Source organism: Polyodon spathula, chromosome 17 (genome assembly GCF_017654505.1).
Source record: "Polyodon spathula isolate WHYD16114869_AA chromosome 17, ASM1765450v1, whole genome shotgun sequence".
Lineage (NCBI taxonomy): Eukaryota > Metazoa > Chordata > Actinopteri > Acipenseriformes > Polyodontidae > Polyodon > Polyodon spathula.
The window spans coordinates 22485385-22509434 of record NC_054550.1 but is presented as its reverse complement, the minus strand read 5'-3'; the positions used below and the strand labels follow the sequence as shown (position 1 = coordinate 22509434).

Below are 24050 nucleotides of genomic sequence, written 5' to 3'. Positions count from 1 at the left end.
CACACATACATACATACAGTACCAGTCAAAAGTTTGAGTACACTTGCTGGTAACTAGGTTTTTTCATAATTGACAATGTTTTACGTTTTACTGTAAATACTTGAAAATGAAAACACATATTACAATATATAAAACATAAGGATAATCAAAGCAAATCAAGAAAATTGAAAATTGTCTCTAAATCTTGGATTCCTCAAAATAGCCACCCTTTGCCTTAATAACAGCCTCACAAACATGAGACATTCGGTTAACAAGTTTCAGCAGGAAATCACCAGCTCTTCTGCAGTAATTCCCAGAGTTGTAGGGCACTTATGGGTAGCTTTGCTTTGACACTTCTGTCCAGTTCATCCCATACAAGTTCTATGGGATTGAGGTCTGGAGACTGGTCAAGCCAGGTCATTAGATTGAGTTGTACTTCACTTTCCTTCTTCGCCAGATAGTTCTTGCACAACTTTGAGGTGTGTTTCGGGTCATTATCTTGCTGAAGAATGAAGGACTGCCCAACTAGCCGTAATCCTGATGGAATGGCATGCCTCTGAAGTATGCTATGATAGCCAGGCTGGTTGAGCTTGCCATGGACTTGGTAAAGATCACCAACTCTGTCACCAGCAAAGCAACCCCAGACCTTGACAATGACTCCTCCATGCTTGACAGTACGAACCACACTTGCAGAACTGATGCGCGCAACCTCTCTGCATCTTGCAAATACTTGGCGCTTGGACCCAAATATTTAAAAGTTTGATTTATCGGTCCATAAGACCGACTTCCACTCCTCAAACGTCCAGTTTCTGTGTTTTTTGGCCCAGGCAAGTCTCTCCCTCTTATTCTGCACTCTTAACAATGGTTTCTTTGCAGCAATTCTTCGTAGGCCAGCTTCACGCAATCTCCTCTGAACAGTTGATGTTGAAACATTTGTACTTCTAGTAGCATTTATCTGAGCTTGTACTTCAGGGGCAGTTGATCGCTGGTTTCGCAGACTTGTGACTCGAATGAACTTGTTCTCTGATTCTGAGGTCACCCTTGGCCTGCTTAACCTTGTTTGGTCCTCATGAGTTCCAGTTTCTTCAAATCGTTTGATGGTCTTGGCCACAGCAGTTACAGACACTTGCAAAGTTCTTGCGATTTGTCTTAAAGATTGACCTTCATTTCTTAAAGTAATTTACAGTCTTTTTTCTTTGCTTAACTGAGCATATTTTGCCATTTTCTGCTCCCTTACATTCAGGAATGACCAACTTGTGCCTATGCTACCTATATTTATAGTAATCATGGACCCTCAGTTGTTAACAATAATTGGTGACAAAAGGTTAATTAGTTAATATGCTAGTTAACTCAGAGAACATCTAACAAAGACACTTTTATGTTTAGGCCAGTGTTCTAACATAGTGTCATACACATTTCAGACTTTTAACTGAGTTGGGCTTCAGACTAAAATCCCCTTGCTTTGGGTGACCATTTCATTGAAATTGAAAGCATAGATCATCATGAAAGACCTGGTTTCAAGCATGTGTACTCAAACTTTTGACTGGTACTGTGTGTGTGTGTGTGTGTGTGTGTTTGTGTATATATGTGTCATATATAATATGAGGTGGGCAATAATATGAACATTGTATATTGATATTGTGCACGTATCAGTTTACTTTAGTAAGTTTTATAGCAGCCTACAGCTAACAAAATTCAAGGTTTGTAGCATATATTTATCACCGATCCTTAAAGGGGTACGGTTAGATTACAGTTATTTTAAAACAGTGAACCTGTATGTATGTTTGTGTGAAGCATCTGCCATGGGTTGCCAGTGTTACAGTGTTTGTTACTGATCGCTGGGATTGTGTTTGATGCATTCCATTTGCTGGTATTCAGGTGCAGTGGGACTCCCCATGCTTAATTAATCTACTTACTTTACTTTAGGATTACAATTAAGTTAAAATGATGCAGCCAAAATCCTGACCATAACCATAATCTATGAACATATTACACTGATTTCTTTACATTGACTTCAGGTTTGTTTTAGGATACAATTTAATGTTTTGCTTATATTCTGTTTACTTTTGTTGTGTATGCAAGAGCCATGGTGGTTCATTTAATAAGGGCTGACCTAACTTAACAATTGGTTCACTTACATTTGAGCAGTAAAGAGGCCTCATTCATTCTGTTTTGTATGAAATTTGTATTTTTACATTAACATGCACCTTTCCTGTCATGATTTCTAGGTTAGCTGTCTCACAAATGAAAAAAAGTGTAAGTCATTAACTTTTTAAAGCTGTGAGCTAACCGCCATAGTCGTCAACTTTCATTGTTTATAAAAAAAAAAAAAAAAAAAAAAAAAAAAACATTCTGTGCTTAAGTTTGATTGCTTCTGAGCATATACCAAGTGTCTGGAGAACGGAAGTAAAAATAAAAAATGTGTTATAATCCATTAGACTGAAATAAACTTGAAATAAAAAGAGTTGTGCGCAGCTATTCGGCAACAATGTGGGAAAGCAGAAATATATCTGACTTCACAAAGGGGCCTGATAGTGGATTGATCCAGCCCACAATGCAGTGGCTCCACTAAACAATGTGTCATGTCTCTGATTCTTGTGTCTTGTTTCTGCAGGGAGAAAAGAGGCAGAAGCAGCTCTCCAGAGAGATGACCAGTGTGCCGAGTGCCACAAGTGGTACATAGTCCTTTTTCATGCTGTTTTTTTCAGTTTAGCGTTGTAGAATTCAATTTAATCTCCATCCTTTTGGCTAGTGGTGAGGGTAAACAGATTTACAGTATACATAATAAATAATTAACGGCCTGCAAATCTTTGATATACTTCTAAATATTGAGTAGATGCTAATTATATAAAAAAATGTGCAGGACTAGAAGTTAACTTTTTAAGGAAGTAAGTAGTGAGGATTTGTTACTTGCCTGGAAAGTAGGTAGCAAAATGGTCTTATTATATAAAAACAATTAAAAAAAATACACCTACCTACTATTTTAAATAGACTGAATATATTAAACTATCATGTAGTAGGCCTATATTTAAATCAAAGTATTTATTGAAACCACCTTGTGTTCAACTAAGTAATGGAACTAATGTAATTCTTGTCAAAATGTATTGTGTTTTATGCTTAAGTTCTACAAGAACGCAACCACATCTGCCATCTAAGCATTTGATCAGTACGGTTAACCAGGTTATGTTTCATCAGTTCAAATTAAATGGTACGAAATTATCCTCTTATCTGTCTTCAGCTGTTTTAAGAAAAAAAAAGTGATACAAAAAAAAAGTTGTGTGCCACATTATCATTGAATCCTGCATTGTATAAATTATAAGTTACAACCACAACCAAGCTCTTGTGAAAATAAAAGCTAATTCCAGCATGGTAGCACTACATTTAAAAGATTCATGCAACTTGTTCTGCTAATTGGTTTGTTCATAAATGTGCATGCTCGCCCCTGAGAAGAAATTAACTAAGAAATAATAACAGAATAAGGGATAACAACCATATATATATATATATATAAAAGCTCAAAGAGTTTGACGGTGAAATATATGCACACACACACACACACACACACATATATATATATATATACATACATACACACACACACACACTACCGGTCAAAAGTTGGTTGGAACCAACAGGGAAACACCCCCATTTTTCCAGTTTTTTATTGTTAAATTTAGCAGTGGGGGTGTTTCATGTCCATTGAATTACCTGAAATGGTACAAAGGTAAGCGGTACAACTGCCAGACGGGGTAATAAAAAAAAAAAAGTTTAGGTACCAATGGGTTTTTGAAAAATAATGTATTTAAAGTCTCAACACAAAAAGTGCTCGGTACGTAATGGGTTACAGCTGTTCTGCAGCAATGGAAGTAAATTAAGCCTTGAAAGTTGATGCTAACAATTCCTACAGGTGTCCCAACTTTTGTTGATTACTTACAAACCCTCTGTCTGTATAAAAGCAGTGTTGGAACAGACTGTGTTACTACACCCTCTTAAGCTTTATTTGGACAGTATTGTACTGCAGGAAGTAGTGTATTGCTATCATAATGGCGAGAAAGTTTCTGAGAGTCAACAGCTTGTGTGATAGGCAGCTCACAGGACAACAGCTTCAAGCACAGCTTAACACTGGTCGAAGTAAGCAAGTCTCAGTTTCAACTGTGAAGAGAAGACTTCGAGCTGCAGGTTTGACAGGTCGAGTGGCAGTAAGAAAGCCATTGCTAAGATGGCAAAATAAGAGAAAGAGGCTTGCCTGGGCCATGAAGCACCGCCAGTGGACTACTGAAGACTGGAAGAAGGTCTTATGGACCGATGAATCAAAATTTGAAATCTTCGGTTCATCACGCAGGGTTTTTGTATGCCAACGAGTAGGCGAAAGGATGGTTCCTTGGTGTGTGACACCAACTGTCAAACATGGAGGAGGAAGCGTGGTGGTCTGGGGCTCTTTTGCTGGATCCAGAGTCGGCGACTTGCACAGAGTGAGTGGCACCCTGAACCAAAACAGCTACCACAGCATTTTGTAGCGCCATGCAATACCCTCTGGTATACGCCTAGTTGGTCAGGGGTTCATCCTACAGCAAGATAATGACCCAAAACATACCTCCAGGCTATGTCAGAACTACCTTAGAATAAAAGAACAAGACGGTAGGCTTCAAATCATGGAATGGCCAGCACAGTCTCCAGACTTAAACCCCGTCAAGCTGGTTTGGGATGAACTGGACAGAAGGGTGAAAGCAAAGCAACCTATAAGTGCAACACATTTGTGGGAACTTCTGTGGGAACAATATTTACTTTCCATTGTAGAAAGAATGCCACGAGTGTGTTCGGCTGTTATATCTGCAAAAGGTGACTACTTTGAGTCAAAAATTTAGATTAAATTTTGTTAAACAAAACGATTCCATGATTTCTTTTTTTATCTCCGTGTGTTTATTTGTTCTGTGCTTTAATTTCAGAGTACATTGAGACATTAAACTGCGTAAATATCAATAAAAACTGGAAAAATTGAGGTGTTCTAAAACTTTTGACTGGTGTGTGTGTGTGTGTGTGTATGTATATATATATATATATATATATATATACACGCACACACACACAGTATATACATTTTTGGTTAAAGCATACGTAGTTAAATAAAAGTACGCAAGGTAGTGATAATCAATAAATTAAAAAAAAAATAGATAAATTAATGCACCTCAAGATTATTTAATCTGTTATTCATACTGATAAAACAAGGAAGCCGTTACTTGGATCATGGTAAAGTTATAGCTAGCTATTTGCTCCTGTTGCTTTTTTTCATAGTCAGAATTTTGATAAAATAATAGTCTACCTAGAATGTGCTCATTTTTAGCGTGGGTGAAACCAGGGTTAACATTATAACAAAACATGAGTTTCTCCATGACAGATTAAATTAACATTTTAAAGACACTGATTAAACGTATTATTAGGTCATTCATTGGCTGTTATCTTATAAAATCGTAATGTTTTTAAGTTATTTAATTTTACTTTTGGTCTATAAAATGAACTTCATATTAGAAATTGTATCCACGTTGTTCTAGTATGTGACGGGGTACACCCAGCCCATGTGCATTATATATGATTTGTTGTATTAATATTTATAATGTGTAAAAACGTGTTATTTGGTTCATTGTTTTGCAGCATGGATGGAGTTGACTGTCTTAAGATTGATTTATTACCCGTGCAGAATGTGACCGTCTTAAGATTGATTTATTACTAATTTAGAGACGGTCACATGTATATAAACCCACAGCTTTGGCCAATCTAAAAACGATTGCTACCCATGCTGGTGCGTCTGTCTGTTTGTCTATCTGTATTGGCCATTGTGCTGTTTTCTTTTGTTTTGAAATGTTTTGTTTATTTAAACCTTTTATTTATAATAAACCACACAACAGTGCATTCATACCCCAGTGCTGTCTGTTTTTCTTCCAGGCCTGCTGTCACCACACAAACCATCGTGTCACATGGTCCAATATGATTTGCATTGTGGGCCTCGCATGTATCTACATGAGGCGGTACAAACCTCAGTTATCTATGAATTGGGAAGCTCTATTAGCAATGGTTTCCTGCATTATGAAAGATACCAGTAATGTTTTAAAAAAACTAATGCCAGTAATTACAGTGCCTATAGGAAGTATTCACCCCACTTGGATTTTTTCACAGTTTGTTGTGTTTCAACCTGAAATCTTGATGCATTTAAATGGGACTTTTTTTCCCTTTGATATACACAACCTACTCAACACTTTCAATGTGTGAAAAAAAATGGAGGTGGGGGGGTGAAAAAACAAATCAATTAAAAATAAAAACTAAAGTCTTCATTAGATAAGTATTCACCCCCTTTGCTATAACACTCCTAAATAAGCTCAGATACAACCAGCTGCCTTCAGAATTCACACAATAAGTTAAATGGAGTCCATCTGTGTGCAATAAAAGTGGTTCACATAATTTTAGATTAAATATACTTGTCTCTGTAAGGTCCCACAGTTGGGTAGTGCATTCAAAGCAAATATACTACCATGAAGACCAAGGAGCTTTCAAAACAACTCTTTGATAAAGTTTTGGAAAGGCACAGATCAGGGTAGGGGGGTATGAAAAGATTTCAAAGGCAATGAATATCCCTTGGAGCAAGGTCAAGTCAATCATTAAGAAGTGGAAGGTAAATGGCACCACCCAGAATCTGCTTAGAGCAGGCCGTCCTCCCAAACTGAGCAGCCAGGTATGAAGGGCATTGGTCAGAGAAGCCACCAAGAGGCCAACTCTGAAAGACCTACAGTGTTTCATGGCTGAAATGGGAGAAACTCTCAACAATAGCTGAGGTACTACACAAATCTGGCCTGTATGGAAGAGTGGCAAGAAGGAAGCCATTTCTGAAAACAGCCCATGTAAAATCCTACTTGGAATTTGCAAAAACAGCATGTGAGATGTGGCAAAAGATGTGAAGCATGGTGGTGGCAGCATCATGCTGTGAGGATGCTTTTCATCAGCAGGGACTGGGAAGCTTGTCAGGGTAGAGGACAAAATGAATGGAGCTAAACACAGGCAAATCCTTAAGGAAAACCTGCTTCAGTCTGCAAAAAACTTAATACTGGGACAGAGATTCACCTTTCAGCAGGACAATGACCCCAAGCACACAAACAAAGCGAGAAAGCAAAACAAGAAAGTGAATGTCCTAGAGTGGCACAGTCAAAGCCCGAACTTGAATCCTATTGAGAATCTGTGGCAAGACTTGAAGATTGCTGTCCACCAACGATCCCCATCCGACTTGACAGAGCTTGAACAATTTTGCCAAGAAGAATGGGTGCATATTGCACAATCCAGATGTGCAAACCTGGTAGAGATATATTCCAAAAGACTCACACCAGTAATTGCTGCCAAAGGTGGTTCTACCAAGTATTGATTCAGGGGGGTAAATACTTATCTAACCAGGACGTTTCAGTTTTTTTAAATTTTGTATTAACTGTTGTTTCACAATAAAAATTATCTTGCCTCTTCAAAGTGTTGAGTAGGTGGTGTAAATCAAAGGAGACAAAATCCCATTTAAATGCATCAAGATTGATTGATTTCAGGTTGTAACACAACAAACTGTGAAAACGTCCAAGGGGGGGTGAATACTTCCTATGGGCACTAATATAAATAATATGTACATCCCTTTTTCAAGCCTTCAACACAAAACCGATGAGCTCACAACACTGACAAAAGCCTAAACTGACCAAGCTTATCATAGAGGTAGTTTGACATATAATAAATCCAAACAGAATAAGAACACTCCTCGATATAAGAGCAAGCATTTTCAATGCCAGAGAATACACATCTACAGTGCCTATAGAAAGTCTACACCCCCTTGAACTTATTTCACATTTTGCTGTGTCAGTGCCTCAGAGTTTCATGTATTTAAATGAAGATTTTTTTTTCCACTTATCTACACACCATACTCCACACTTTTATTGAGAAAAAAAAAAAAATATTTTAAACATACAAAACTGAAAGATCGTAATTGAATAAGTCTCCACCCCCTGAGTTAATACTTGGTGTAGGCACCTTTGGCAGCGATTACATCTGTGAGTCTGTTGGGATAGGTCTCTACCAACTTTACACACCTAGATTTGGCAATATTTGACCATTCTTCTTTACAAAACTGTTCAAGCTCTGTCAAGTTCCTCTGTCAACTATATATAGTTGATGGACAGCAAGTCATGCCACAAATTTTCGATTGGATTTAGATCAGGTCTCTGACTGGGCCACTCAAGGACATTTACCTTTTTGTTCCTTAGCCACTCCAGTGTAGCTTTGGCTGTTGCTTTGCGTCGTTGTCATGCTGAAAGGTGAACTTCCGTCCCAGTTTCAGCTTTCTTGCAGAGGGCAGCAGGTTTTCCCCAAGGACTTCTTTGTTCTTTGCTCCATTAATTTTCCCTTCTATCCTGACAAGTGCCCCAGTCACTGACGATGAGAAACGTCTCCATAACTTGATGCTGCCACCACCATGCTTCACAGTAGGAATGGTGTTCTTTGGGTGATGCGCTATGTTGGGTTTGCGCCAAACATAACGCTTTGCATTTAGGCCAAAAAGTTCCACAAAACTTTTTGCTACATGGCTACAGAATCTCCTGAGTGTATTTTTGCATTCTTCAAACGGGATTCAAGGTGGGCTTTCTTGAGTAATGGCTTCCTTCTTGTCACCCTACCATACGGGCCATATTTTTGGAGTGCTTGAGATATTGTTGTCACTTGCACACTTGGACCAATCTTGGCCATAAAAGCCTGTAGCTCTTACAAAGTTGCCATTGGCCTCTTGGTAGCCTCTCTGATCAGTCTCCTTCTTGCTCGGTCATCCAGTTCGGAGGGACAGCCTGATCTAGGTAGGGTCTTGGTGGTGCCATACACCTTACACCTTACACTTCTTAATAATCGTCTTGACCGTGCTCCAAGGGACATTCAAGGCCTTTCATATTTTTTTTATACCTATCCCCTAATCTGTGCCTTTCAACAACTTTGTCCCAGAGTTCTTTTGAAAGCTCCTTGGTGCTCATGGTTGAGTCTTTCCTTTGAAATGCACTACCCAGCAGAGGGAACCTACAGGAACTGCTAAATTTATCCTAAAATCATGTGGATCAATACAATTTAACACAGGTGGAGGCCACTTAAGTTGGAGTGTGATTTTGAAGGCGATTGGTTACACCTGAGCTAATTTAGGATTGCTATTACAAGGGAGGTGGACACTTATCCAACCAAGCTATTTCAGTTTTTTTTTTGTTTTTTTTTTAAATTGTCTACAAATTTCTACAATATTTTTTCCCTTGGAAGTTGTGGGGTAAGATGTGCAGATAAATAAAAAAAAAAAAAAATTAAAATATATATATATATATATATATATATATATATATATATATATATATATATATATATATATATATATATATACCGTATTACTTTAACTTGGCGCCGCCCTCATATTTACGCCGCAGTCATGTATCAGCTTTTTAATAGATGCTGCCCTCGGATAAACGCTGATAAAGAAACATTAAGGTATTTATTTTCTCCACCTACTAAAAAAAAAACACACGGTAAACAAATAAACGAGCAAGACAGACTATGTACATGTAACGCCCCCAAAGAGACAGGAGCCTCAATCTAGCACTTACATTACAAACTAATGTACACACACATAGTAAGCACATTTTATTTTATGGTAGGACAGTTGTGAAGGAAAATCCAAGATAAACTACAAACAGAACAGCAGCCCTTCTGAAGGGACTGAGTCCACACTCAGTCCCTTACAAATACAAATAAAAACAATATGCTTACGATCTGAGAATATTTAGTTTCTGTTTCTCTTGCAGAGAAATTACAAACAAGCAAGTTACAGTGATGAAAAAAAATAACCAAGTAGGATATATTGGACATCTTGGATTTAACTGCCATACCAGCATTGTCCCACCCCTGATTCGCTGGTACATTACTCCCCTCTCCTTCCAACACCCACCTAATGAGCTCTCGGTAACTGTCACCGATAAATGTACTGTAGTCAAAGTAGGTTAGCCACACATGCTGCTACATACAGGTAAGCTACCCTATTATAGAAAGTAAGCAACTGTGATACTTCTAAAATGTAATAAATCATGTAATAAAATATTGCAGCTTTTGAAAATCGTAGTAATATTAATAAAGGTCTTCCTCTTAAATGTCACAGTAACTGTATCAATTTAAAGTAAGTGGTGCAGCGCTTGAAATATTTATATATATATATATATATATATATATATATATATATATATATATATATATATATATATATATATATATATATATATATATATATATATATATATATATATATATATATATATATATATATATATATATATATATATATATATGTGATGTATACATCATGAAACATGTTTGGGGTTTGGGGCATGCCAGTCCTCAGAAACTGAAGAAGAAAAAAATGATAAATGATACGCAATACCACTTCAAACAAGTCTGGGCCCTAATCCGTTCCAAAAAAGAAAAGATGGAAGTCAATTATGTGACTGTGACATCATTGCACTACTGTGTTTTGATCAACTCAATGTGTTGCATTGTTTAATGATGCTTCATTTTGGTTGCTGACATGTTCTTTCTGAACCTGTTAATTGAAAACATTTCATTTTCCTCCTACACCAGAAGAGTTCTTTTTAAAATGCAAGAACAGTTATATTAATTTTATGTATAAAGCAAGTGATTTTGTAGACATCTAACAAAAAGTAAATAAACGTCTGATTTCTTAGATTCAGATTAACACTAATCAGTGCTAATTGGGGTCTGTGAAACCAAGTAAGGGTCTATGTTTATTTTTAAAATACTGAAAGCTGTTAAAGTAGTGTGTTTATATTGCAGTAGAAAAAATGAAATGAAAAACTGATTGATTTATTTAAGAAAAAATTACTTAGTTATGCCAGTTCTATTGAAATATTTCTTGTAAGCAACAGGCCTCCAAAGTTCCTACTGAAAAATTGAAACATCACTGGCGCACTTGGCTCTAGAAAGGCGAGTCATTTTACAGAAATGGTGAGACACTTGCATGTTTACATTTCCCCCACAATATGTTTTCATAAATCCCGTTTTGTGTACACTTTTTATGTGCTTGTCTAACCAGATATTTGACAATGATAGATTCAATGCAGAAAAAAAAACCAGACACACAAATGTTATTCAAACTAAACAGAGGTCAAAGTATCCAGTCTTATTGAGCGCAAAGCCATTCTGTAAAGCACTGCCGTACAGCATATCGTTGTTGAAAAACAAACATCCTGTACTACACCAGTGTTTAAGAGACTCAGTAGTGGAAGATCCTACAATTTCAATCAAGCCTTAAAAGTGAGCCGGTTTTGAAATGGAGCAAATAATTCATGGAGGCTCTTGTCAGTGATGTTTGGTTAATATTTGTATTTATGTTGTAGCAACTATGTTGCAACATACATTTATCCACTAAACTGTTTCTGACAATTTGTCACCAATTAAAAAAGATACACAATCAGTCGTCAGACTCCGTAATTGCCAAAGCGGTAATATACCTCCAAAAATAATTAATTTTTGTCTTATTAATCGATCCAATTGTGCATTTCCAGCGAGCAACAATAACAATTTAACTGCACTACTCTTGTATTTGCTATTTATATACCATTAGAACTTACTCTGAAAACTTGCTTTTTGCACTTGCTTTAAAATACAACCCAAAGAGGGTGAAAAAAAAAAAACCCAAAAACCTGCTTCAGTGACTTTTTAACATTAGAATCCAGACTGAATAAACTTTGGCTGGGAATTCAACCGACAACGTCAAGCTAGACCGGTTATGCCAGCTACTGCACTGTTTAGTTGTAATATCAGCTGATAACATGCATTAAGAGCTCCTGTGGTTAATCTGGCAACTCGCTATGTTTAGGCGTCTAATCCACAGCCGCCTTCTGGTGGTTTGGCACAGCTCAGGTTGAGGTGGCTGAAGGTTTGTCAGTCAAGATTAGTTTGATTCGGAAGAGCAGAATAGCGCTACTTGGAAAAGTAAGCATGTGCATGCAGTTATAATTTCTGCTGCTTGGTGTTAAATACGTACCACAGTACAGTAATTTAGAAACTTTGAAAAGTGGAAGAGTTTTTATGGTTCAATTTGGAAGTATAACTGCCACGCCAGCATATTAAACTTTTCTGGGTTTTATTCATATGGGCCTGTATATAGTGTAACAATGTAGGCTTTTAGAAACACAGTGCTTTAGTACAATATTTTGATACTTGTTAGGAGACCTTCCATGTTTGCATATATTTACAATAGAGAAATCTGGACCCAAACCTTTTCCTTGCAAGGCAAGCCCTGGAATATTTATTTCATAGGTGTATGTCTTGACAAGATTAATAACTCTCACAGTGATGCTTATAAAAATGACATCTTACGTTATTTTCTCAGTCATTGTTTTATTTCAAATAGTGAAATGTAACAATTACTTCTATGTAAAGAAAGGTATAAACCATATAACTACTCACTTAAAAACAAAGCTAACAAAAAAATATCATCCATAACTTAAACATATCAAACTAAATAACCTATTAGTCTAACAGACAAATGTTTTCTCTGCTGAAGTAATTTAATACATATCCTCGGCTACAAGGATATAATGGAGTCATCTTTACTTCATATACATTATGTACAGTATGTAGGTGGTGAGATACTTTTTCATGTTATTGTGGTTAGAGATGCTACTGTATGTTTTTTTTGTTTTTACTTTGTCTGCCCAATTCACCATTGTGTAGCCATACCAGCTTTGAATCTGAGTGTTATCCTGGCATTTTCAGTAACTGGATTTGAGTATATGTTTTTGCCATTCTTAACCTCTGAGCATGCTAGTAATAATTGTACATACTGGAAAGAACAATGTGTCCTATTATGCTAGATATACAGTACCATTGTTGTATACAGTTGCAAGTTCCATTGCTCTACAGCGTATGCTTTTCCAGTAGTATACCTCTGGTCAAGTGAATTTGAAAACTTCCTGTACATGCTGGCAATACTTACCCTGTGTATGTTGGCAGGGATACCCTAACCCTAACCCTTCTCTGTGCTGGAAGTACAGGAACATGTGAATGGCTCTAATGAGGGGTGTGTGCTGCCGATCTGTCTGGATTCAAACCAGCTTGACTTCTCCATCGCTAAAAGAATAGTCCCCAGGTTATTTGGTTTCTAATCAGAAAAAAAACAATTGCTTATTTGCCTTATCTTTCTGGATGACTTTGCACAACTTGTTTATTAGTTGTCCAGATACCGCTCAACACAAATAAAAAAAAAATTAAATACAAACCCTTTTATATTTATCTTTTTGTGTTAAAAAGTTAATCTTTAAACTTAAAAACATTCTGCTTGAGGTGGTGAGGTGTGAGTTTTTATTTACTGCTCTTATTTTTCGGAGCAAACGTTCAGGCGCAGAGGGGCTGCTGAGCCCCCTCGCTAAATGTGGAGGGAGGTCCAACAGTGCACCCAGCTGCACACATGTTCAACAAACCATTTTACAAGCTCAGCCTTTTCATTATTAGGCATTACATGTAAAACAGTTTATTCTCATTTTTATGTTTTCCTGTGAACTAATGAAAAAAAAGATTTGTTAAAGATATTAAGCACTGTAGTATTTTCCCTTCTCTGGTCTTTCACCAGGAGAGAATACAGAGGTTGCCTCTGTATAATTATACCAAGCGATGGGATTAAGGCCCCCTGAAACTCAATTGATAGTACACTACCTTTGCCCTAATTCCCTTGGGTTACGTAAGTGAAATTGGCATCACCTTGCCGCTCTACAGTGACTCCGACTGACCAGGAACCTGGCGAGCTTAGCGTACACCTGTAGGGCTTCCCATTGTCCTCCTGGCAGTTTGCTTGGTCGTGTGATCACGGGACACCCACTGACCTTCCATTCTCCTAAACTGTTGTGGGGAGTTGCTGCAATGAGTGAACATAATTTGACATTCTAAATTGGCAGATGATAAAAAGAAAAATTTCAATATGTTTTAATTAGTAGACAACATACTTTGCATGGAACCGGTTCGCAATCCCCACTGGGTGTTGTTACGTTGCCAGAGTCACGCAATAAAATAAGCCAACAAACCTTAATAACAGCATCTACAAATTGTAGTATCCTGCATTAGGGTCCTGCAGTACATTCCCACTATAACTAAATCACATTTGCATGACTCGTGTGACAATGCATGCGACCGTGCCTTTTAATAGACATAAATTTGTTCCTGCTAGACATAGACTCCTTTTATATGCTGTGACGGAGTGGACTCTCCTGTCAAGAATTTGGAGGCTTTAGGTGCCTGGGGGGTTAGGAGAGGACACTTGATCTTAGTAAAGCTGAAGTTACCAGGAGTCCATCTTACTAAAGGCCTCCTAAATTGGATAATTTGTTGTGTAATTGAGGATAATGAAAAAATACTAATCAGCTGTAACTGGTTAGTTTGATGAAATAAAAAGCCACAGTTTGTGTGTTCTGTTGGTTGGGGGCTGGAAAAAGAGTCTGTGTGTGGATGGTGAACAAAAGAAAACTGAGGTAAAACCAGAAGAGAGTTGTTTGGTTTGGAGACTAGGGTTGGAGACTAAACCAGGGCTTCTCAAACTTAACTTTCTTACTTAACTAGACCCTTAATTGAACGGATAATTTGCTGAATTAGACCTTTTTACTTGTTTTCAGCTCTTGAACAGTTGGATATTTCAAGTTAATTATAATATTTGATAAGTAACTTGAACTCTGCAGTAATTGAGAGCTTGGTTGGAACGAAAACCAGCAGCCACAGGGGGTCCCCAGGATCGAGTTTGAGAAGCCCTGGTTTAGTTGGACTAGTTGTTAGGTCGTTGATTAAAAGTTTAGGTAAAGCTCCGGAGAGGAGTTAGGTTTTTGTTTTGCTTTATTTTGTTTGGAAAGATATAAACACACAGACACTGTCCAGTTTCACTGAAAGCAATTGTGAGAGTGCTTTATTTTCCCACAAGGAGATGGGGTTGGTGAGAGCGGACACCTGGAACAGTACATACAAGTGCCACCTTCATCACAATCAAATTCATGATCAATTTATTGTTCTTTAAAGCACCTAAAGATGCATGTGTTTGGTAGAAATCCCTGTGCATGAGTATGAACTGAACCAGTGGTGAAAACGCTTAAGGTATGCAAGATCGCCAGACCATACCCAGCCTCCACCATTTTACGCATATACAATGTCCCACTCTTTCTGAGAAGATCTGTAGTCATGCTATTATGTTAAGGTGCATATGCACCTGATGTATTGCAAATGGTTTCTTTGCTTTTATTAAAAATCACAGTTTGCTCAAAAATAATGAGCTGCATTTTCAAGGAGGGTACAATATCATAACCCTTGCCAGTCCCCACTAGCAAATCCTCTGCGACCCATTTCCATGTTTTTGGGAGCTTTGTTCTTGCTGGCTACTTTTTGTTTTTACATTTGGATTGAATTTACGCTTGATCCACTAATAAGCTCCATTGTTCTCTTAAACAGTTTTTGCATACTTGTTCTTTATGATTGGTAACATGTGGCCAGTTGTGTTCAAATAGTAATCCTCATACAAAGGCTGTCAAGTTACCCCATTCTGCGACATCAGCAAAAAATGCATCTGTGTATATACAGTGAAACTCTCGAATATAGAAGCATTTTAAAAAATGTTGCAATTGTTTATTCATTTGACTAAACACATGGAAGTAAGTTTTTTTTGGTTTTTTCGGGGGGCTTTAATGTGTTTCAGAACTAACTGGTTACTTATTGTTATGTAATGGTTTGGACAAACTAACCTCTTGGATTGTTGTAAGTGATCACATGACTGTTAAGAATGACTGCATGATTGTAATCATCAGATAAGATGATTATCTATGATCATCAATCATAAGATCACTGCACTAGAAGTACCAAGAAGCCTCTAGCTGAGTTATCGGTGCACTTGGCACCCATCTAGGTACATTTTAAGCTGTAGGGAATTGCTTATTATTGAGATGCTGATGGACATGAAACATAATTGTAATTAAGTGGTGCTTTTAACAGTTCCTGTTAAAAGCTCCTGTTAAAATGCTTGATTTAGTGTTACTGTAAGGAGACGAAGCAGAAAGTAAAAGCTGCAGCTGTGGAGATGACCAGCACCGAGAGCATTCACATGCATTGAGTCGATGATATTGAGCAGAGAATGCATACCTAAATAAGCAGCTTTCTCTACCAAGCTTTATAAAACATTTAAATTAACACTTTTTTAAGCACAATTTATTGAGGATCAGAATCTGAGTATATCGAGGGAAATGTCTTTTTTTTTTTGTAATGGTGTATATAGGTTATGATGAACAACTTCATGTTACTGATTTCTCTATGAATTTACAGCAGCAGCAGCACGAGATGACTGTCGCTAACATGCTTGTTAATAAGATGTAGATTATGAGCTGCACTCAAATAAGTCACTAATCTGAACATGTGTTCATGTGTTATTGAGTGGAGGTGAAGGAAATAGAAATAAACATAATGAATCTCCTGTTTCCATGCTCCCTAGGTTCTCATAACCTCTTGCTTCCGCACATGTCCCTGAACACTGCACTGCTCTAGAGGCCTGTGAATGATGTGGAATCCTTGTGACCTATGTATTGGGATTTAAGTAGTAATTGCATTCCTCTTCTAAACACTGGTGGTTAAAAACCACTGGACTCTCACTATTGACCTAAAAATGTTGGACTGAGGGGCATTTCTGGTCAGGTGTTCAGCGTTTTTAAAGGGATATTTTATTTCTGTCTAGTTTTTTGTTAGTTTGCTTGTTTTACTACCCATTTTCAGTGAGTTGCCAGCAAAAAACAGAACTGAAACGTTCTCCGACTCCCCGTCTTTTCTTCTGCTCCCATCTTAAAACTGTTTTGCTAAAGCAATGTCTTGCTGGCAGACTGGAACGGCCAATGGAAATACTGTATCCCTCACATTAAAACACCTTGGGGTAGATTCTCAAAGCTTTTTACGCTAAATTGTCATTCGCACAGTTTCTTGCAGAAAATAAAAAAGCACCTATTAAAGTTACCAGAACAGAAAAGTAACTCCCCACAACCTGAAGGCCAGTAAGCATCCCACGGCCAAGCCTGTTAAACTATCGACAAGAAATGTCGATGAGCTACCGGCTCCTGGATGGCAAAGGCCAGCCCTTCAGATACCTACTTAAGCTCACTCTGCAAATTTGGTCCCTGATATTTCTGCCTCCGTAACCTGTGGGAACACCAGTGCCAGTAAGAGCCACTCTGAGATCCTAGAAATAAACATGTTTGAAATATAATATTAGCACTTGCAAGTAGTCTAAAGTTGCTTCTTATTTTGTGTAGAATTGTAATTAAACTAAATACAGTTGGATAGTGTGCCACCAGGTGCCAAATGAGCTTCAGCAGAAAACTCTGCAAGAGAGCACAGCTAAATCATACCTGGAGAGACCAGGGCCTCCCTCCAGCACACAATTGTGCCGAGTTGTGTTAAATTAGATTTTGGTTTTGTGACGTGGGCAAGCATTAAGTTAGCTCTTTAAAAAATAGCTTTGCTGGCTTACTTATTCTAATTCACACGAGTTGAACTGGGACCTTCATATGCCTAGAATTATCTACATTGTCACTCATTGTCAGGTTTTTACCTAGCTAGTCACAAAAGGAAAGATCCTTTAACAGTCTTTAGGTCAAGGGTTACAACAGGAAGCCAGTATTTTAAGCCTGCCTTCAGAGAGCTGTCCTAACATTGACTCACAGCACCCGCAGCCCCTTCGGCTCTGATTGCAGCTTTCACAGTTTATCTTGCTCTGGCCTCGGGTAAGAAGCTGGTTTTAATTTTTGATAATGGCTACCCGATCACCCTCCCCCTGTTTGGCCGTAGTTAATGAATCATTTCCTCGAACATGTGGTGAGAAAATAATTTTCAGAGCTGGTAGAGAAAAGATTTGGCTACTTTCAAGTGGAAAATTTAATTGTCCTGCCCCAAGTACTGATAATTGAAAATAATAAAGGAGTGTTTAGGGATGCACTACAGTTTCATTTTATGCCTCTCTGTAACCCCCAGTTCCAAGACACACACATGCTAGCTCTCTTGTACAAAATAAGCTTGCATTTGTAACGGTGAAGAAATTCCTAGTATATGTGCAGGAAGAAACTTTATAGCTTTGTATTCCTTATTGTTGTTTGAAAACTCTTAATGTTGCTGGTGAGGCCTAGTTACTTAAGCATATAAAAATAACTCCTTTGTGTGCTAGCTGTGGGGGGTAAAAAAAAAATCTGCGAGGTTAGGTTCTGTTTTTGTAAAAAATTAACAAATATGGATTTTGATTAAGTTATTGAATATGCACTGATGAAAAGCTAGGGGGAATTCATTTTATAATACATTATTTCTGTCTTTTGTTGTGATGTGGGATGTAATTTAGGGTATACTGGCCTTGGTAATTCATTTTCTGTCACCCAACTTGTCATATTTAAAACTGTTCAAAAGTTTGTCAATGACTAATTCCGTGGTATTTAGATCTGAGGAGCGATGACAGTTGTCTCTGGCTGGTTCCTCTGCTGTCGCCTGCATACAGAGTGCTTCTCTTGTACCCCCTCTGGTGGACAGTTACAATTAGCATTCTGGATAAGGAGTGCCCAACTACTGGAACTGCAGCCCCCCCCCCCCCCCCCCCCCCCCCCCCCCCACACACACACACACACACTCCAGTACTGCTCCTCTATCAAAAGGCGATTTTGTCAAGAAAAACTTTCCCTTTAATGGAGTACGAGGGGAAGTACCCAGGACGTATTTGTATTATAATTTACAAGTCTTTCACAAGATGTTAAGATTTTAAAAGATACTGTAAAGCAGGGGTCTCCAACCCTGGTCCTAGAGAGCTCCTATCCAGCAGGGTTTATAGGTATCATTTACATCATTAGTGGCTAAAGCTCTGGAACACCTGTTAATCTTGACTAATTAAGCCAATAATTGGTTCAATTAAGTAACAAAGGTTGGTTGAAACAAAAGCCAGCAGCCACAGTAGCTCTCCAGGACCAGGGTTGGAGACCTTTACGTTGATTTAGTGCTTTTTACAATTTCTTGGTTATGAAAGAACCACACGATGGGGGGAGGGAATACAATTTGTTCCCCTTCAAACTGGAGAAAAGAGCTAGTTCACCTGACTCATTTATTAACCAAAACAGAATAGTTACCAAAAGAGATAGTAGCTAACAAAAGACTGACTTCATGAATCTTACTTGCCGTGCCCTACCTAGGTCTCAAATTTGCAGTTTTCAAAGAAACATATCTCATACGTGTGTTTTGTTTTTCTCAGTTTGCTTACCTGCCCTTCCAGGAAATCTGTTACACCTCCACTTCCTGGGTCATTTACCTCGGCAGGTTCAAGCATTATACTGGCTGCAAAGCTTGTCAGTCAGTGGGAGAAGCAGCTAGTTGGTTACTAACAGGAAAGGAGGCCCTGAAGGGGTGGGGACAATTACACTCACCAGGTGAAATGACCTTGACTATCATATAGCAAGCCCTGCAAACGGATTTGACATAAAGTAATACTACATGTACATAAATGTTTGCTAAGATGTAGATTTCATTCAAACCTACACATATGAGACCTGTGGAGTGAATAGATGTGCATGGCATGGAAAATGCATGTAATTATTTTGTTAGCTACAATTACTTTGAATAACAAACTAACCCCAAAATTATGTGGCAATAATGAGCGTTATGTAGCTGAAGGGAATACACAGTTATAACTACAGGAGTGAAAGGGGTAATATGCGTGAAAGTTATATAGTGTGCATAAAAACATTTATGGCCCATCAATAGTAGTCCAGATCCTAGTTGCTAAGTTGGGTCTTAAAGGATCCCAATGATCAAGCATCATCAAAGTGGCCTGGTAACCCATTCCATACCCTCACCTCTCATTTCTTAGAAGGGTAGAATTGAGGCATTATGGTAGAGCTTTGTTTCTTTCAGATATCAGTACCATATAGGTCCTCTAAAATAATAAAAAATAAATAAATAAATAAATTCCCCCCTCCCAAAAAAAGGACTTCATACCACAGATGTATCTGGAGGTAGCAGAATTCCAATAACATAGTGCTTAATTTTTTATTTTATTATTTACCTGAACCTCTCGCCCAACATGTGCAAAATGGAAGACGTATGCAGTGAGGAATGCAGTGAGGAGAACAGTAAACCCTGTCTGCGTTCCCCCCCCCGTTTCCACAGTGTCCATTTCCACGGGTAGCTCCAGAACACAACTGACTCTCTGCAGAGCTCCCGGCCCTCCTGCTTACACAAGTTGTGCACCTCAGCAGCAGTTTTCAATTTGCAAAACTAGGGAAGTAGTTTCAGAAGGAGCAAAAGAGCATCTTTGGTGACTGCTTTGGGTGGCCAGGGAGATTTCACAGGTGGTTTTATGTCTTGAGTGTGTAACTCGAGTAGAATTTTTACCTCAGGCCGTTTTTTGTTTTCCTACTTCCCTTGTAATCCCTTTCTAGTCCTCCTTATGTTTTTTTTTCTTTCTTCTTTCTACTTAAGTACTCCCTCCAGTGAACCAGCACGATTGCATCGTTAGCGATTCAGGGTTCCCCTAAGCTGTTTAACTTGGCAGCATTCCCAAATATTTGGATAATTAGCTGTTGATTCTTGAGGTAAGTGTAATTGTTTTCCAGCATATCCTTGCAAAGCTGTGCAGAGTTGCTGCTGTCCACTCATCTGTTTTTGTATACAGAATACATCACAGCAAGGTTGCTCTTCCTTATTTGATTGTTTATTTCATGATTGATTCGTTTAACAAGGATTAAACCCTGCTGGACACTGTCCATTTTACTTTGTAACTAACTCAATTTAGTTGTGGTTTCCTGGCACACTTGGCTGACAAATTGACTGGATTTGTAAGACACTCCAAAAGTATGAGTATCTCATCCTTTTTAGATGTTTAGATGAGGGCTTATTGTGAAATTGATTTTCAAAAGCATCAAATAGATTCGTCTATAGAACTTGTATGTCTGTAGGCATCACACCATTTTAATGTATGCATAATTCCTCTTATGATTTTCAGTGCCTGTACATGTCTAAAATCTGTAGTTTAGAAGTCCTGAATTGCACCTGCTGTTTCCTAGTGTAAATTTTTGAGAGTTTTTTTTAAATGTTACTCTAGGATCAGCTTATATATATTATATATATATATATATATATATATATATATATATATATATATATACACACACACACACACACACACACACACACACACACACACACACACATATATATGCGTTTTCAAGACGACAAAAGTCTTCGTTAAAGAAAATGCCTTTTGTAGATACAATTTTCAATTTCCACTTCTCAACTGAAGAAACGTTTGTGATCTTGAAAGCCAATGTATCCATTTGTATACATATTTAATTGATCCTGTTTTAAAAAAGGTATAAGCTTAAGCTTTCCCTCTGTGTGCTTATGTTTATTCGATCAGCCAAGCTTTCTGAGCAGTGTCTGAGAAAACATTCAAACAAACTGGTCAGATTTCTCTATTTCTATAATATGCACTGTGGCAGAGCAAAGCTCTGCCCTTTAAATTGGCAGGGATGGGGTTAACTTCCCCTACCTGCCTGGGTTTATTATGTTCAGGTGGCTGGGGTTGATTAGTTGATTAGGTTGATTAATGATCAATCAGCGCCCAGCCACCTGATATAAAAGGAGGCCTCTGCTTCTCATTTGGAGAGGGAGCTGAGGAAGCAGGTTGTTTTTTTTTTGGTTGTTTAGAAAGTTTGAATCCAGTGAAGGCATTGCCCAGCCTGGAACTGTTATTTTTGTAAGTTTTGCTTTTTATCTTTTTTGTGTTTAAATTGCTTTGTTTTGGCCCTTGTGCCCTTTCATTTTGTGTTTATTTATAATAAAAGTATATTTGTTTGAACTGAAGTCTGTCTCTGGGCCTCTATCCACTCGCCAGCCTGCCACATGCACTGATAACAATTATGAGTAGTTTAGGTTCCAAACTCATGTATTTTTCAGTCTGTCAAGACCACATCCCAAAGGCTTATGCATTTCAGTACTGCCGCCTGTCAATCTGCTAATTGGGATGTCACAAAGAGCACCAACAGAAATCCTGTATTTGCTTTAAATAAGAAAATATTAAACGATTATTAAAGTGCTAAAGGTTTATTCCCTTACAAGGTCCAGGGCTGCATATATGGCTATACTTTGCTATATTTCATCACTTTTTTACAAAACGACACCAAATTGTTTTTGTGGTGAATTTGAATGACGCCTCACACCACAAACCATTACAACCTGCAGGATTAATAAAGAAGATGAATGGTCCCATAATTGTCACTGCACATCTACATCTGTTGCCAGCAGTTCGTTAGAAGGAATATAGGGTGACCATATTTGAATTGATGCAATTTTTATCATTTGTTGGTTTTTTTTTTTTGGTGATTGTGTGTTTTTAAAATTTTTTGTGATTGTTTAAGTCAATTTGTAACTGTTTGGCAGAGTATCCAGCTGGACAGTGGCCTTCTCATTAGCGTCACTGAGGGTAAACACACACACACACACTGAATCAAACAGCCCTGTCAGTGTTCTTGAAGGAAGTCATGCTTTCTGTTGAGGCCTACAGCTGGCTGCAGTGTGGGCACTTAGGCAAGCATCCGGATGACATCAGTCTGCTTGAAGTTGATTTCTTTGAACACATTTGCAGGCAGATAGTAACAACTTAAATATGCATTCTACCTGCTTGTATTATGATGATTGTGATGTGGTCTTGGCCACTTTTTACATTGTTTTTTACTTAGCCCTAAAAGGTGCTGCATGTCTTTTCCGTAGGGATCTTGTTTGGACAGCTGAGTCCCCCCACCTTTTTAAATGTGATGTGATCCCATGAATTATTATTAATTAATAATTATTACCTGTACAGCTCTGATGAAATGGTGAGCAGTGATAAACTGCTGGAGTCCAGCAGGTGCTCTAGTCTGAACACCAGACCACTTTTAGGAAACCTTTACATAAGAACATAAGAAAAAAAAAAAGTACAAACGAGAGGCCATTTGTCCCATCTAAGCTTGTCTGGTTCATGAAGTATTGATCTCAGTTGTGTCTTTAAAGGATCCAAGTGATTCTGCCTCGACTAGGTAGCCCATTCTATAGCCTCACCACTCTGTGAAGAAGTGTTTTCTTTCCTCTGTCTTAAGCATCTCCGCTTAGTTTTCAACTGTGTCCTCTGGTCTGTTTCTGTGCTGCGTTTTAAGGTATTGGTTCAGGATAACTCCCAATTCTTTGTTCCAGGCTACTAGATAGTTCGCTGGTTGCTCTTGTATGGGCTCTCTGTGGCCACAATGTCCCTCTAGTGCTGTGGTGACCAGAATTGGACACAGCAATCTACTCAAATTGCGTTCTCACCAGTGCATTACACAGCTTCACCATATACCTAATCATTCTGTTTTCCTTTTTGCCTTTAGCACTCAATCAGAAAATGTGATGCATCGTTATTTCTTCATTTACTGTATATTTTGAGAAAGATGAGCCCCATTGACACAAGGAAGCAATTTACTCTGGGTTCTCCTGACGTTTCATGAAGTTTGCTGACTGAGTGACTCACTTCATTGCGTTTCCAAGGAAACTGGACCTTGCTGTTCCCTCATTTAGTAGTGATGATGGGGCCTAAACCAGCGAATATTGACTCCAAGACGTTGCCATTCAATCAAGAGAGTCTTGCCCTTATGCAAGGTAGAGGGTTCATGCAGTCTACTCCTCTCAGTCATATGTTTCCATCACAGTTCTGAGTAATTCTTTCAAAACTGGAAACACCTGTGTGCCATACCAGGAGGCAAACTCCTAATTTCTCATCCCAGCAAGTCATTTATTGTACCTTGAAGGTTCAGCCCCATCTGTTATTCCCAAAGCCTTTTGCCATTATTTTAAATCCTTAAGTTTCATTTCCTGAAGTTTTTATTTAATAAACTGTTGCAGTTTCTCCTGTGTGACTGATAAATTACAAACCGATGTGTGAATTTACCACGTTATTTCCCTGTAAAGTA

At 38.1% G+C, this 24050-nt stretch overlaps 1 protein-coding gene across 3 annotated transcripts in view; it reads left to right on the top strand.

The window, feature by feature from the left end:
- The window catches only part of LOC121330169 (regulator of microtubule dynamics protein 3-like), a 63325-nt gene that overhangs the window by 18166 nt on the left and 21109 nt on the right, over positions 1 to 24050 (top strand). For all 3 annotated transcript variants that reach the window (XM_041276487.1, XM_041276486.1, XM_041276485.1), the window contains exon 4: positions 2594 to 2654. In XM_041276487.1, coding sequence (XP_041132421.1) covers positions 2594 to 2654 — 61 coding nt within the window. The remainder of the gene's footprint in view (positions 1 to 2593; positions 2655 to 24050) is intronic.